The 17285-nt window shown below is 37.0% G+C and overlaps 1 protein-coding gene across 1 annotated transcript in view; it reads right to left on the reverse strand.

The window, feature by feature from the left end:
- PLXDC2 (plexin domain containing 2) overlaps positions 1 to 17285 on the reverse strand; it is a 243599-nt gene that overhangs the window by 96276 nt on the left and 130038 nt on the right. Inside the window, exons 3-4 of the mRNA XM_062494449.1 lie at positions 13281 to 13427; positions 8412 to 8481 (exon numbers count right to left, since the gene is read on the reverse strand). Coding sequence (XP_062350433.1) covers positions 8412 to 8481; positions 13281 to 13427 — 217 coding nt within the window. The remainder of the gene's footprint in view (positions 1 to 8411; positions 8482 to 13280; positions 13428 to 17285) is intronic.

Raw genomic sequence — 17285 nt, forward strand, 5'->3', positions numbered from 1 at the left:
ATTTTCAATAATGCTGGTGGTGACATGTAAAGCTAAGCAACTAAATAGCCTCTTAATGTGAGTCTGTGCCATTGGTAGGGTGGTTCCAGTAGGATGGTTTTCTGTTGCTGCCTTCTTTTAGCTCTCACAAAATATTTCTGACTTCCTCACCAGTGAGGGCTCGTACTGGGCCTCTGTGGGCTGATCTGGGGCCATTTTAGGATGCAATTTACTTTGTTAATTATATTTCTCCAGCAATAATTTCAGTGTTCACTTTTAAATCCTTCATTGATTTTAATTAATCCTGTGTAAGCTTCCAAACTTTTCTTCTTGATAACAACAAGCTGCTTATAGCACAACAACCAGAAATTCCACACTTACTAATACAGCTGGAAATCAAATGTACTGTCACTTGCTATAATTGCACTGGACATACTGCCAGTGGCCAAAAAAATGGGTAAGTCAGAAGCAAAAGAGAGGGGTGAGAAATCTTGTTTTCCAAAATATTACAAGTTGCAAATTAGGACATTCTGTTTCCTGACATCATCTACTAACCCAGGAGGAGAGTTATCCTGAGGACAAGCCATCTTCCCACTAAAGATTGAGGCAAAGAAGACATTAAGCATTTCTACCTCCTCCTCACCTGCAGTTACTAAGCTCCCTCCTGCATCCAGTAGAGAACAAAGGTTGGTCTTACCTTTTGCATTAATATATTTGTAAAAAACATTTTTTATTATCCTTTACAAAAGTTGCCAAATTAAGTTTGAACTGAGCTTTGGCCTCCCTAATTTTTTTCCTACATGTCCTAGCAACCCACTTCAATATGCCCTGAGAGGCCTGACCCTCCCAAAGATCCTCTTTTTATTCCAAGTTCCTTCAAAACCTCCTTGCCCATCCAGGCTGGACATCTGCCTCATCGACTCATCTTTCAGCACACAGGGACAGTCTGTTCCTGTGCCCTCAAGGTCTGTTTTGAAGCATGCCCACCTTTCCTGGACTCCTTTGTTTGTAAGGGCTGCTTTCCAAGGAAGAACTCTCTGAATGAGTCTCCTAAATAGGCCAAAGTCTGCCCTCTAGAAGTCCAATGTAAAAATCTTATTGATGTTCCTCCTGATATCATCAAATATTGAGAACTCTATAACTTCATGATCACTCTGCCCCAAGTGGCCTCCAACCACCACATCTCCTGATGCCTTAAGTTTTAGCTTTTATATTTTCCAGATTCTGTACTCAATTAGTATATAACTCTGAGCTTCATATAAAGTGTTAGCAAGACCTCTTCAGAGTTGAGTTAGACAAAACAATCCTTTTCCAGCCTGAGAACCAAGCATACTGTTACAGCCTCAGGCCCAAAAAGTGCAAACAACAGTGAGTTGAGGAGAGCAGACTGGGAGGAATGGACTCCATAAACTGAATTGGACAATTAACCCCAATATGTAAATGAATCAAAACTTATAAAAGTGTGGAAACTTGTGACTGGGCATCCACCTTGGGTGTAGCCTCAGCCAGGCTCTTGTACTGCCCAAGGTGTATCCTTTGAAGGCCTTTTTAATAAATACCTACTTTATTCTTTTAATTCTGTCTAGCCTCTGCTCTAGGAAACCTCTCAAGGGATCACTCTTGCCATCCCATCTCTATTTGCAAACAACAGATCTAACATATTCTGTCCCCTGGTGGCCTCACTCACCAGCTGTGACAAAAACTTGTCCTCCACACACTCTAAAAACTCCCTGGTCTGCCTCTTTTCTGCTGCATTAAGTTCCCAGCAGATGTCTGGTAGGGTAAAGTCACCTACAAGAACAAGAGCTAGTGATCCTGAAACATTTTCCAGCTACTTGTTGTAGAATAAGTTGTCCACCTCTTCTTCCTGGTTTGGTGGACAATAAGAGACTCCCAGTAGGATGGCAGCCTTGTTGGCCTTCCCCTTAATTCTTACCCACAGGTATTCAACTTCATCATCATTAGTTTCAACACCCATGGCATCAAAAGCCTCACTAATATAAAGTGCCACTCCTCCACCTCTTTTCCCTTTCCTCTCTCTTCTGAAGAGCTTGTAGCCATCCAGTGCAGCATTCCAGCTATGTGAGTCATCCCACCATGTTTCTGTGATGGCAACTACATCACAGCTCTGCTGCTGCACCACAGCCTCCAGCTCCTCTTGTTTATTACCCTTGCTGTGTGCATTGGTGTACATGCACCTCAGCTGGGCTACTGATCTCACCCCTAACTCAGGTTTACCACCCTTGGGCCTGCTTACAGAGAGCCCAGCTGCATTCCCTTCCCCCTTCAAACCTAGTTTAAAGCCCTCTCAATGAGTTCTGCCAGTTCATGAGCTAAAATCCTTCTGCTCTTAACAGAGAGATGGAGCCCATCAAGTTTCAGCAGCCAGGTGCTATAAAAGTTGTCCCATGATCAAATGTGTTGAAGCTTTTGTTTTTTAACTTATTAGCATGCACCAAACTAAAGAAACATTATATTGCAGTTGCTGGAGAAAATTAAGATTTGTCAAGTGTTAAAATCTTTACTATGATGTAATAGCATAATATTATTGAGACTTTGAATACTACTGTAAAGGCTAAGCATAAGATAAATGCTTAAAATATTATACTATAAAAAGTTATTTTAGACATTTTAGACATGGTCTATCCCTAACAACTTCCCAGTGTTCAATGGAGTGGTTTTCAGCTACCCTGAAAGTTTTTGCCTTAATTATTTAATTTTACTAAATGCTTATTTGGCATTGCATGTGGTCAAATGCTTTGGCTAGTTATCTGTTATTCTTTGAAACAGAGCCTTATAGAAAACACAAATATAGTCATTTTAAGCCACTACAACTTCAGTACCACTGCTGCCCATAATCATCCCAAAGTTGGTAAATGCCTTAATATATGATGATCAGACTAATGTCAAGGCATAGGAAATGTGGTTTTTTTTTTCCTCTAAAGATTATCATTCTCTTTGTTCTAAGTATTTCTGATCTAATTTGCAAAGATAAAGAGTAAGTGTGGGAATGGAAAGGGTTGTAAGGGTTCATCAAGAAAAGGTAGGCAAAGCACAGTTTCCAGGGAGGGGTTAGTTTTTACAAAGACAAGGACTGGCATTCCCAGGACACTTGACACAGGAATGACAGACAAAGGAAGTTTTACAGGGAGAAGAATTTTTGTTACAACTGCTTGGCAATGTAAGAGATCAGAAAAAGACGAGGTAAATGGAGGCAACTGTGTGAGCTAGTCAACAGCCAGACCTCCAGTGTCCCTTAGAGCGAGCTGCCCATTGGTGATGCCAAGCATAATCCCCTGTAACAGACACAAACTAATCTGAGGCACTGATTTTGGCTGGATACACTGTATTTCACTCTGCTTTGTGTCACCTTTGCCATTTAACAGATGTTGCCCATAGGGCAATTTGTATTGTCAAAGAGCTCTTCATTACGTGATTAACACATCTCCTGCTGCTCCTGTGCTGAAAGGTTCAGAGCAGCAGAACTGCCAGAAAATTTCTGAAAGACTCCAACAAAATGCTCCACTCAGGACACTGATAATTCAAAGAACCAGGTAAATTTCACTCTACCTCTCCACTGATTTGGAAGGTTAAGAAAATAAATACGTGAGATGCAGAGAAAAGAATTCATTAGCATAGGCTTTCTGCAGGCTGTAAATGCTCAACCATCCTCACCCTCACCAAGCCCAGGTGCGGACCCCGTGGTCCCTTCTCTTTCTATAGCACCACCAGCTGGGTGGACAAATTCCCCTCCTGCTCAGAGGTATTGCTGTGTGTGCCAACACAGAAAGCTAGGGCTGAGACACTGCAAAATCAGGCTTTTTCCCTTCCCCACAGCATACTCTATCATTGATCCCTTTTCCTTGAAAGTACTGCAAAATGTGATGGAAATTGTATTAGAATTCTCCACACTTTGGTACTTATTTTTCATATCCCTCCTGCTACATTGAAAACAGCAAAATTGAACAGAATTCCATAATGATATATACACATTCAGTGTCCAAAAGAAAATTAAAAGTGTTATCTCTGTATAAAACCTCAGATTTTAAGCAGCTAACCAGCTAGCATGCTAACCAGAGATATTTTGTCTCTGCTACTTTTCCACAAGCCATATGTACACTTAAAAATAATTTGAAACTGAAATAAGCATGATTCCTCATGAGAATGAAAGATTATTTTGAATCAGTTGTCCTGACTAGTCAGGGTTTAGGAACCATGCTCAGATACCTCACAGCTGCTCTTCAACTCAAGATCCAAAAACACCAGGTTTCAGCTGAAAAAATAGTTCAATTAGTTCAAAAATTGTGTTCTTATCTTTTGTCAGTAGAGCATAGGACAGTTGTAGTTTTGATGAAAAGCCATGTGAATCTTGGATGCACAAAAATCTCCTTCTTCCATAAATACAAGTATTTTTAAGCATGAGATCTGGCTTTAGGAAGTAATAATCATACAGATTATGATACATACAAAAATACAAGGAGTTATTGATTTCTGTTTTAGAAAATTATCAACTTTAATTTGATTACACTGGAATTTACTGCTAGGATGGTTTTTTATTTCATTGTTTGGTACTCCCTCGACTGACAGTGGTAGAAATGCCCAGGAAGCATTCTCACTGTAAGAATGATTTCAAATAATTCCTCCATCTGGAATATTTCTCTAGTGAAAGATGATTCACCAAATATTATCTCACCAAAATGTAATAAAATATTTACAGATTCAGCTTCTTTCTTCAACTCCAGCAATTTGCTATTACACAGAGTAGGTGGACATTTCTGGAGCCTTCTTCATGCTAGCTGACAAAATGTCTCAATATTCAGCATAATAAATCTGAAAATGTAACCAGCTAGTCACTTCAATTTCTACTCTTATTGTTATGTTTCATTAATGCTGGCCAGTGCTTGCACAGCAAGGCCTTTTCTGCTCCCTGCAAAACCACGGAGAAATTTAATGTCAATGAAAAATGCCATTAAAAAAAACCCCAAAAAACCTAAATAACTTACAATATCTGACACAAAAATGCACTAAAAATTAGAGACTGATAAACAAAACCAAAAAAATGCCCACAGAGAATAAACAAGAGGATCTTAGTACCATGAACATGGAAAATTAATACAGCCAGCAATGAAGTTGGCAGCATGTTGAGTGGGATGTGGTGGCATAGAGCTTCAAGGGTGCCCATGAGAAGAGTTATGGTCCTGCATGGAGAGATGTATCACAAGAGAGGGTTTTCCCAGATCCACTGAGCCCTGTGAGGGGAGTCAGTGACTGGCAACAAGGAGATTTCATATACTCAGCTCCTGGCATGCACAACATGACTGGCTATCTCACAAGTATTTTTTTTTTTACAAAAATAACCACATTTTTTGCCTGTAGGCCACAAACTTTAGAAAGCTTCACAAAAAAACCCCTCAGCTTCTTGTCTGAGAACTATCTATAGGATTGTGGGCAGAGAAATGTCTGTATAGCAAAGAACCAATTACTAATTATGTTAATAATATTTCAATTCTAATATATAATTCCTATAATAATATACAGCCTTTTCAAATACAAACTAAGACAAAAGTGAATAAACCCCTCAAACGATTTTAACTCTCCATTCTTCCTTTTCTTAGTTAAACACAATCAGCTCATCAAAACTATTCAGAAGAGGAAATAAATATTAGCTAAAGAGAAAAAAAATGTTGATTTCTAAACCATAGTGATTCCAAGATCATCCTAAGCAATTTGAGAATCCTACTATGCAACAGTGCACACTCCATGAAGAATGGCAGAAACCGTTGTGGTAGATGGTTTTATTGTGACAAGGATTTAATGTGCCATTGTCCTCGACTTCTCTTTTAAGAAGGTTATTTAATTTATGATTTGGATGTAAAAAAATATTCGTAGTGTTGTCATTAACATAATTAATAATATCCTGCTCTCCAGGAAGTGGACATCAGTCATGTGTGACTTTGTCATTCTTTTGATGTCAGAATAACCTCTGGAAGTATTCCAGGTCTCTAATAATAGTAATACCATTGTAAAATCTTGGTTACTAAGAAATAGCAGACCAGAGAGTATGTGAAGCATGTGGAACCTGTATTCACTGTTATCATAAATCATTGGTGGTGAAGTGTGATGCTTAGCCTACCAAGAAAATTTGCAAATATTTTCAAAAATTTTGAATCAAAACACTTTTAGAGAGCTAGTACAGAAATAAACCTTTCTTTTCCTGGCAGATGAGTTTAGGAATCTTATAGTTGTAGTAAAGGTTGCATCTTATCCTGGACTGATAGAATGACTTACAGTTACTGAGCTTTATCAAGACAACATTTTAAAATCTATTATTAGCTAGATCTTTTTCATGCTTAATTTTGAGGTGAAAAACATCATGGAAATGTCAGTGAAAGACATAAATATCTCTGTGCAAACATCAATGGTGTACATCAAAAGGACTGATTTTAAAGTCCTATTTAGTTTGACAATAATCCATAGATCTATTTTCAGCAATAATATTTTATTTAGTTAAAATGGAGCAATAAGAAAAGCATAATTATTAGCCAGTGTTCCATTAACAGTCAGAGAAAAGAAATCTTCTGAGCCACAGTCATTTTTATACTCTTCTTTTTTTTTAAAGAAAGCAGAAGACAAAACCACTTAAACTCCCCAGTTACTCTGTATCAAAAGGAAACAAAATTTTACCTCACAAATTGCAACTACACAATTCACCTAATGAGATTAAACACAATTCACCTAATGAGATTAACTTTTCTTCCAAGTCTTTTGGGTCTGATGGAGAAACTGGTCAGAGCAGCAAATTAGTGAAAGTGCTAAAAACTAAAGTTTAGGACTTCCATTAAATGGGAAGGCTCAGACAAATGACCACCCAAAAAGAATTACTTGGAGAGAGTGAACTTTGTGAAATTTTAAGGAACCAAGCACAGAAGCAAGAATAAGGGGACATTTAGAGGATGAACCCTGTCCGCACCACTGCTGTTCTAGCTTTGCAGGATCCATCCCATCCTTTCCTGCTACACTGATCACGTGCTTCATTTTGGCAGCCTGTCACATGCAACTCCTCTAATATAGAATAAACAACTAGGCATTGATGATCAAGAACCAAAATGAAACTACCAGCAAATCAGAATGGAAATCAGACAAATCTCAAAATCGGCAGTTCTTGGCTCATCTGATCAAAATCAGCATCAAAATCTGATTGCTGATCAAGAAGAGAAAACTAATACTCCAGTCACTTCATAATTCTGCATCCTTTTTTTATCATTCTACTGTAAATCAACCTTTAATATCAGCCTTTATTCACCTTTATCCATCACTTGTATTCTGCTTTGGTAGCAAAATGGAGATCCTGATGGGGAGCATGACAGGAACCTCTGTTCGAGCTCCCAGTCTTGCTGAGACACTGGCTGCAATTCTACCCTAATGTTTAAGTCATAAGCTCCCCATTCAGGGACATGGATATCCCCTGATCATGTCCATCTGGACCCTTGTAGCAAGAGAAGGAGAAACTTTGATCTGGGTCAAATTATTCTTGATGGTGGCTCCTATTTCTGCCTGCTCATCCTGTCACATCTCTAGGCTGAGCACCACCAATGAGGGTCTATGAACTTGCTAGACTCGTTCATGGACCAGAGGATCCTCTGGGTGTGCTGTCCCCAATGCCTGCCTTTTGCCTCTCTGTTTTAATTTTTTTACTATTACTCCTTCTCCTTCTTTTTCTCATTTATCGTCTTCCACGTCATCTATTTTTCATCTCGTTAGAATCAAGTTGTCTTTCAAGGAGGTGGAGTGGGAGGGGAGCAGAAGGAGTTGATGGCTGCCCCCAGTGCAGGAGATAGGTGCAAGCAGCATCAGCAGCAGTGGGAGGGAGAACCCCGACCATGAGCCTTCAGTGGTGCCCAGAGCTGCCAGACTGGGAACTTGAGCTGGCCCTACCTCCCTTCTCACCCCACTCCTGTCATGGAAGGAGGGGAGGAAGGCCAAGGTACATTTCCAGAGGCTGTACCACACCGTGACAACGCTCTGCCATGGGACACATGCTGTACTTCTAGCATCACTTCTCATCTTTGGGCAGGAAATCCTCTCCCCTTGTGCAGGCAAACCCTGTCTCCCTCCTTGTTCTGGCTCCAGCACTCTCACCTCCAGTGCAACTGCTAAACTCACATTCACCTGAGTTCTGGGCAAAATATCTAAACAGAAAAGGATTAATGCTGTAAAGTCTTACAATGAGATGGGTTTATAACAGTTCAAATTAACCTGCTGGAGGTTTTTCATCATATTGATATTTTGTGATTTTGTGGACAGGAAAATTTTCTAAATAAAAGCTGCAGTTTATCTCTTGACATATACAAGCAGAGGAAAAAAGGTATTTTAAATAGCTGCAAGAAACACTTCTCATCTTACCCAAAGTAAATGGTTAGAAAGCCACTCACCCCCAGTTGCCACAGTAATTTCACGTAGAAAATGTCCGTAAAATGGAAAATCAAAGGACAAATTCACTCTCTGGAAGGAAAAACAGCAGAAAATAAAATCAATATTGAGCAGAACATTAAGAGAAAAAAAAGATAACAGTCATCCACTTCAAATATCTCTTTCATTGCTTTTTTTTTTTTTTACTGGAACCTTGCTTTTCATAAGTTGGAATTGCCAGTAGCTAACTGGAAAGAATTCCGAGGAGCATTTAAACACTTAAAGCAGTGGATCTTTATAACAGAAAACTTCAGAAAAGAAAATACATGAACAGATGGAACTCAATCACGTGATTAAAATTAATAAAAGATTTGTAGTGTTAGTCCTTAGAAAACTGCTGCTTTAACCTCTTTCTTAAAAGGACCCATCCATATCTAAAGCCTTAGCAATACCTATGTTTTATAGGATGCCTGCTACTTTGGCTGCTGGCTTTCTGCTGCTCTGCCACATGAGCCTTCAGATTCAAGTGCTGTCCCTGACATCCTGCTGCTGCCTGGGTGCTTGTCTGATGGAGGTCACTGGAAGGTAGTTCCTCCAACTAATCCATATGACACCCTTTCTTAAAACTCTCTACACTGTCAGGTAGGAGATGGAATGATGCATAAAGAAATATTCAACAGAAGCAATAGCAAACTCTACTTAAGCTACTTATAGCAAAATAAAATAAATAAATAGAATTTTAAAAATAGCCTTTTTTTTCCCTCTGTTTACCTACAGGTGATTATCCTCTATCAGCTAAATTTATAGCAGAGAATTGTAAATTGGGGAATGAGCTTTACTCCTCAACTAAGCTCACCATAAAGCAACATTCAAATTCAAACTAATTTTGCTTCTCTGCCTATGGCTTTTATCTTTTTCCATCTATTCCATTCCTTTCCCAAAGCTCACTGATAATTGTGGCCACTCATAATTATCACCTTGTGTGCTACTTGGTTAAACTCCGAATAAATTAATAACGCTCATGGCGGAAAGGAATGCTGAAATCTTAGCAAGGTCTTTTCACTGTTTAAATATAATATCCTGTGAAAAACACTTCCCTTCTACAATGGTCCAAGTAGTAAATATGAACTAAGCATGAAGTCTATTGTTCCTTCTTTTGGAGGATTTACTACAGTAAAACCTGGTGTGAAGATGGGTTGTTGGTGACTGTCCCTCAACTGTAACTTTTGATGACTCCACTTAAGAAAGGGCAACAGCCCACACATTTTTAAAAAGGTGGGGGAAGGAAGAAATAAAGCACTCTTTTGTCTTTATTTTCCCTACCATTATTTCTGTATTTATTATTTTCAGATTGTATCCAAGTACTTCTTTTCTCAGGAAGAATTATATTTACATCAACCAGAAATGTTTAAAGAATTATTATTATTAAATGTTTAAAGCATGAAATTAGCAGTTGAAGACTTACAGTAACTTTAAATTAGATTTGCTTTCCATTTAAGTGGAAGACAGAATTATGACAGGATTTATTAGCACATTTTTGTTTGTTTTTAATTAGAATGCAAAATCCATTTGCAATGTGTTAATTGGACTAAGTTCTAATGACCTTTTCTGTATATACATAAATATGGATGTACAACTGAACATTCCTAAAATGGCATATGCAAAAGGCAGCACATGAATTAACTCACACAAATGTTCTTTTACCATGTTCTACAGCTTTCACTGCTGAAGCGTGTGCTGCATCCATGAATGCACTCCATTTAAATTATGTCCTTGTTCTACCAAACATAATATGAAGAACTCTGTTAAAACTACAGATTTTCTGACCAAACTTTCCCTCTTATCTTCTTATGCCATCCTCCATTTTACTTATTTGCTTCGACTTTCTGAATTATGGTAACCATTAAGCTACTTCAAATGAAAACCGTGTCCCCTTATCTGTCTTCTAAATTCTATAACATAAACATTAATATAAAGATGCTTTCAATAAAAACTTGATCCCATTCCCACTCAAGTGAGATATAGATCTCCCATTGACTTAAGTCAAAACATGATACCTTAAATTCTGACAATGTAAAAATGTTTATCATAGCAAAATTTTAACATAATACCGTAAGAACCTGATTTAAGTATTATTTTGAATATTCTAACCATCACTAAAATTTTGCTTTTATTTTTATGCTAGAAAGTATACCTCATTTTTAAGAAAGAATATCAGCATTTACAGTTCACTGAAATAAAAATGCTTTCTCCATGATGGAATAAATAATAAATATAAAATGATAGAATATACTGGAAGAAAAAGGAGTTGAGTTCCCAAGTATGACGTGTCCTGTATTCTAGTTCAGTTTTTGAGTAATCCATTCTTAAGTATCTCATATAAACACACTGAATATCAAAGCCACCTCTAAAATTTTATTAAATGATTAAGAAGATGGTGGCAATATATTGAAAAAATTCCCTTACTACTAGAGTTATAAATACTGTAGTGTTAGACATTTAAATTGTTCCATTAATATATGTTTGCTACTTTCCACAAACAATTACTATGTTGTTTATAAAGTCAAACCATTTCATGGATCCTCTCCAGGATTCTCTCCAGTCTTTATGACTTTTCTTGTGGAAGCAAAACCAACTGACAGCTTCTGGGAACTCTCCGGATTATTTACTTCCAAATGAAGGAAAACATGTAAATTTATTGTAAAATTGTTAACATTCAAAAAAATCCCTGACAAAATGAATTCCTTAATATTTAGCATGTAATAATTTAACTCCTTGTTCTATTGTCGAATTGGAGAATAATGCTTAGAAAATATAATGTAAATCTTTGAGTCACAGTAAGATGTGCAAAACGGCCTTTTAAAAAGAGTAATGGCAAAGTTTATGGGAGAGAAGGTAAGAGATTGCTGCTGAGTTATGTATGATCTCAAAATACATGACTCTGCAGTTGTACAGTTATAAATAATGATCACACCTCTGTGCTAAACACCTTTTTTATGTAGTACATATGGATGTTGCTTACTTGGACACACACATACAAAAAATAAATTATAGATGTATAAATAAGGAACAAAGCCTTACAGGGTGACTCTGGTACATTTTTGTCCTTTGGGGGGCATAAAACCAATCTACAAAAGGGGTCTTTAAAACTCCATGCAGACATGGCTGCAGCCACTCAAGTTCATAGTCCAAGATATTTGGGTAAGCATAAAAAGAGATGGATATGAGTGTGCTAAACAGGGACCAGAACCTTCTCTGCTGGAGCTGGCAGAGAGGCACAGGGGGCACCTGACATTCAGAAAAAAGGTTTTAAACCAACTGCTTTGGGGGGAAGAGTTGATGCCCTCAAGGTTCCATTTGCCATGCTGAATGGTCCTCTACACTGATCCCACACTAGACCAAAAATACTGCCTTGTTCTAGCCTCTAGTTTAATAACGTCAACAAAATATCTCCTTTGGGATGGGCATTTTAGCTGCATAATCTCAGGGATCCAACTGGAAACAAAAGAGCTTACAACAAAGACATGGAAGGGTGTCATCTTTACTAATCGTTAAATATGGGTTAAATATTTTAATTTATTTATTACCTTTTTTTTTTTTGGAATATTTCCATTTCGTCCTCAATACAGAGCACCAGGATCCCACATGAAGTGGACAAGACAAACAACAGATGTCCTTACTTTTAGGTACACTTGAGGTTCTTTTTTTTCTCATTAGAATCAAATTGGCTTAAGAAGATAGCTAGTACACTGTTTTATTAAATCTGCCCTGAAGATATGTAAGTGTCTGGACTCTGTGCATCTGCATTATCCCTGACTGCCTACAGTCTTTTAACTATGAAGTATATGTTTTTGAATAGGACTCTCTGTCACTTACATGTGCTGGATTTATCACCTCACTCTGCTTTCTATATTCTGACTTAAATACCACAGTATTTCTTTCTTTTTCCTCTTGCATTCCTCTGAGCAGTCACCTGGCTTGTGCCAGGAAGAAAACAGATTATCAAAGGAAAAGACAAATTAAACTTGGGCTTTCTCTCAGCTTTGAAACTGCTAAACACACCCGCATCTTTAAAAACTGTACAACATTTAAGTAAGGCATTCACTAGATTTTGTTTTAAACTGGCAAAAGCCAAGGACTTTTTTGTGAAGCTAAGTTGCTGAATAGATAAAACAAGTCTCTTCAACCATAGTTCTGACCTGTAATTTTCTGTACTTAATTTATGTTAATATTAGCTCTTCTATGTACGCAGCTTCTAGCCACAGGTGAGAACCAAGAATACAGTCCCTAAATCATACAGTATTTGATTCCATTTCTCAGTGTGTAAACCCATTATTTTCATACCCACTTTACCAGCAGCATGACTACAATACGTTAAATATGACTGATATGCACACTCCAATTTATTTATTTGCTGATAACCTAAAATTGTTACTATATGACATTCTCATCAGCTTTATCAGTTGTCCCATAAGGAAATATAAGCGTGACATCTCATATAAAATAGAAGTGCAAACATACCACATACATTCCATGAGAGACTTTAAACTTCATCCACTTCATCCTGAGCTGAGATCTTTTGCTAATAAACTCAACAGTAAAATTCCCTCTGATTTCAGCAACACAAGTGGTTTGCCATTTGATAGTTTGTGATTCTCAGGAACAGAGGAAAATTTTAAACATATTTGTAAAAGCATCTCTGAAGGACTGTTAGAGAAGGTTCAAAAAGTTCAAAGAATCATTTGATTAAACTGTGTAAAGACTTCCACAGCTTAACTAGAATTCAGATATAGCTCTGTGAACAGCAGTCATGGTACTTAGTAATACTGCTGTGTGGGTCACTAGGGAAAATATCCATGTTAATCAAAGAAGAAAATGATAAAATAACTTACTGCTGCTTGACGATGGGTATTGGAAAGGATCCCATGAATCTTTACTTTGTCCTTCTCCATTTGGTCTATATTGACCCAAAGATCCCGGCTGGTAGAATCATAAGGGCCATATGTCCTTGATGTATAATAATTATGATCTGTATCCTCCTGAAAAAGGGAAAAACACAGAAAAAACAGATTATAATGGAAGATGCACCTTAGTTTTTAAATAAAACTTAACCTTGAAATGTTGAGTCCTGTTGCTCCTCAAAGAAACTCAGCAAAGAAGGAAAAAGGGTAAAAATTGTAAATATGTTGCAGGGACAGTTCTGCTTCTAACCACTAGCAGTTGACAAGGCAGTTGCCTCATGCAATTATCTTATATTACAATTTTCACTATCCTAAATGCCAATAACACAGGTTATGTAATAACCACATCAGTAAAGTCTTGGCAAAATGTTTGATGTCTTTTGAGGCAAGATGGACAGTTCCTGTAACAATGGCCACACTCTAATAAAGCCATGAGAACTATTCACATATAACACCTTAAAAACTGTAGATTTTAACATTTGTAAACATAATTCACTGGACTACCCTACTTAAGAACATTGAAGAGCATCTGAGATATCCCTTATAGATGTAGGCTCACAATGCTATTTTATTTTAAATCTCCAAAAGTTGGGTTTACTGTAGGTTTGCCCCTCCAAGAAAGACATACTTGTGGAATAAATCTTCCTAATTCTTGCAATTTTGAAAAATACAGTAGTTGTTGTCATATTCCCATCACTTTTGTTAAGATCAATTACTGTGAAGGTCCTACCTTCCTCTCTAAGACAGAAAAAAAGAAAAAAAAAAGTGTGGTCTGAGGCAAGAAAGGAAACTCATCTCAGATTCCCAGTCTTCCTTTACTCAAACCAAGCTGTTGCAACCACAAAATATTTAAATCAACAGCATTGCCAGCTTTCTGATGAATAGCTACAAGCAATACTACAAAAGTAGTACATGCTAGTATTTCTTAGCTCCTTTTGTGCTTCCTCCCCTCCTAAAACAACGTAAAAAACCCCAAAGCCACGATGATAGAGTTTGAAAATTAAAGTAAACTCAGAAAATGAACAGTACCATAGAAAACTGAAGAGGATGACTTAGAATTTGGAATTACCATGGTGGTGGAGATGTTCCTCACCTGCTGTACCTCCTGCACCGTCAGCCACAGGGCAGTACCCTCAAACCAGGCCATGCTGCCATGCAGACCTGACACCCCCTCCCCACAACCTCACATCATGCACAACCCATTCCTACTGACATGGTCCTGAGCTGGAGACATACATGGCAAGGATTTATATTCTAATGTCATCAGTCATGTCCTAGATGAACATATTGACCATAAATCCTGTTTCAGCTGGATTTGACTCTACATTAACATCATTACTGATGCATCTTTAGCTGTTGCAGATATAATCAGCTATTTTCTCCCTGACAATTTCTATGTTTTCTGCTGTACTTTGCATGCCAGGATGTAATTTATATCTCCAGTAAATCTCAGCAACAATTCTGAAGCAACTTCTAACTGCTTCACCAGCTCTAGGTTAGTCACACAAGTAAACATAATTAAAACTATACTGTCAGGAAGATGACAAAAAGCCAGCCACCTTACCAAATTCTTTCCTCAACAGAAACAGTTATTGCTGTCATGTACAAGCTAGAGGTACTGTAAATTAAAAGGTTTTGAAAACGAATATATATATTCCCAGTCCAATTTATCATTCTGAAAAAATTTCCTTAGTAAATAATGGTCACATTTAAGGCATACAAAATCTCAAGGAAAGAGCTCGAGAGACAAATAATAATTACCAAAACAGTTTGTTTCAGATAAACATGCAATATTTAAACTATAGTCAAAACTGTGCAAAGTTCTTTTGCATTTCAATTTTTTTGTAGCCAATAAGGCTACCCCAAGTTAATTCCTATTACCTTGGCCCCCCACCTCCACAACTAGAAGGCTCTAGCACTGAGTCTAATTGGCATCTATATAAGAATGTTTTAAATGGTATCTTGACCCATGCTTAAAGCAGATTTATCATACAGACTGTAAATCAAACACTTAAATTATAGCCTTCAGCTCAAGATTTTGGCACTGTGTAAGGAATTACTTATGTCTATTTTGTGTATAAAAAGTTTTGTTTAGTATTTTATTTCAAGTTAAATAATCTTAGATTATTTATCTATTCTGGAAGGAAAAAAACTCGCTTCTACTGGAATGATAGAAGGAAAACAGAATTCCTCTTCATAGGCTTCATACAAATGCATTTTATGAATATAAGATTAATTATTTCTATCTCACATCCTAATTTTTCTTAATCCCATCTGTAAATTTGCAATCTGAAACAAAAAGGCACATGCAGTTAACTACTGAAGTTGATGTGAGCAGCTTAGGATCCAAGCTTCTGTTCCAAGTCACTGCTTTCATAGTTCCTAATTTGCATTACCATGGAAATTAAATTCTTGGAGTCTTTAATAAATATGATTTTATTGGTATCATTAGATACCTACGTGTTTTCAATCTGTCAGGTCTGTTTATATTCTTTGGCTGAATGTGTCTGCTTCATAGTACATTCCATTCCCTACAGGTAGGTACTACATAAAAAGATGGAAAAATGTTTAAGTAATTTTACTGTAAACTACTCAGTGAAGAAAATAATTTTAATAGTTATATGAGACAGATCTAGAGTCCTGCTGATAATTAGAATGATATAAAAATATAATTATGAAGAGAAACAATCTTTTCAGTGTCTATTAGTGACATAGAATCATGTTACTGAAAGGAAGGACATGCAGAGAAAGCAGAGAAAGCAGAGAACATACCCTTTACTGCTTCAAGAAAGGTTTACTTTTTTCTTTCTTTTTCAGGTATTTGGGGGATATGAGCATGATCTCCCACTGAATCTCTAGATGTGCAAATTCTGTTTTTGTATATGAAGCACATAGCACCTTTCTTCTATGAAACAGTACAGCATTAAAGCAAAGGATTTTTCCAGATATTCTTTGCACCAGCTATGAGGATTACTGTTGGCAACCTTTGTGAGTATAAAGGGAATATTTATTAGAAAACCTCTCTAACGCTTTTCTTTTGGGGAAGTAAGTTATTCTTAACCTCAGGCAGTACTTGATGCTAAGTTGCTGTCCTATTGTCGATTGTAGAGATTAATTTCTTAGGTTTCACAAGGGATACTGTCTGATGACACTTTGAATATATTCCCCTACTTCTCCAAATACAACTGAATTTTTCAGGAAAGCTGAAAACACTACTCGTAAAAGTTCAGCACAACTGAATGTTAAGCCTTCTTTAAATACTTGGTGCTCTGTATTTGTCAAATTCAAAGACTTAACATCCATTCCATACATAACATATATGGATAATCCCAAATATAGTCCAAACATCACATACTCATTTCATCAGTAACTGCTGTCCCTTAACAGATTAAGGCTTCCAATGATTCTGGCCAAAGCTATACATGAAAATAGCACCAACACAAACATGAACAATGGATCTCCCTCTCAGTGAAGACACGATGATTCTATGATAATACAATCACATAGGTAAACATGGGACTTTTTAGATTTAATTCTTTTCCTGTCACATTTTTTCTTTAACAGAAATTGAAAAGTAATATAAATCTCTAGGAGACAGAGGATATTATCAAACAAGATTTAGGAGTAAGATTTGCTGTTGAATCAAACTGCATGAATGTTTTGTTTTTAAATACTGGATTCAATTCAATCCAAACCACAGATTTTACTGAACAAGAAGTTCTGGCATCTCTCAAGCTCCCTCTGTGTAAGGCTGTAATTGAAGAAAACTAATAACTTCAACCAGAGAAAAAGCAGCTGGCATACCCAGGAATGAGCTCTACTATTGCACAATAGTATGTTGTAGAAAAAGTCTTGCTTTCGGAAGGAAGGCAGGAAGGCAGGAAGGAAAAAGAAAGAAAAGAAAGAAATCCACAAGGCAAATAATTATGGATCACC

The sequence above is a fragment of the Cinclus cinclus genome, chromosome 1, assembly GCF_963662255.1.
Source record: "Cinclus cinclus chromosome 1, bCinCin1.1, whole genome shotgun sequence".
NCBI lineage: Eukaryota > Metazoa > Chordata > Aves > Passeriformes > Cinclidae > Cinclus > Cinclus cinclus.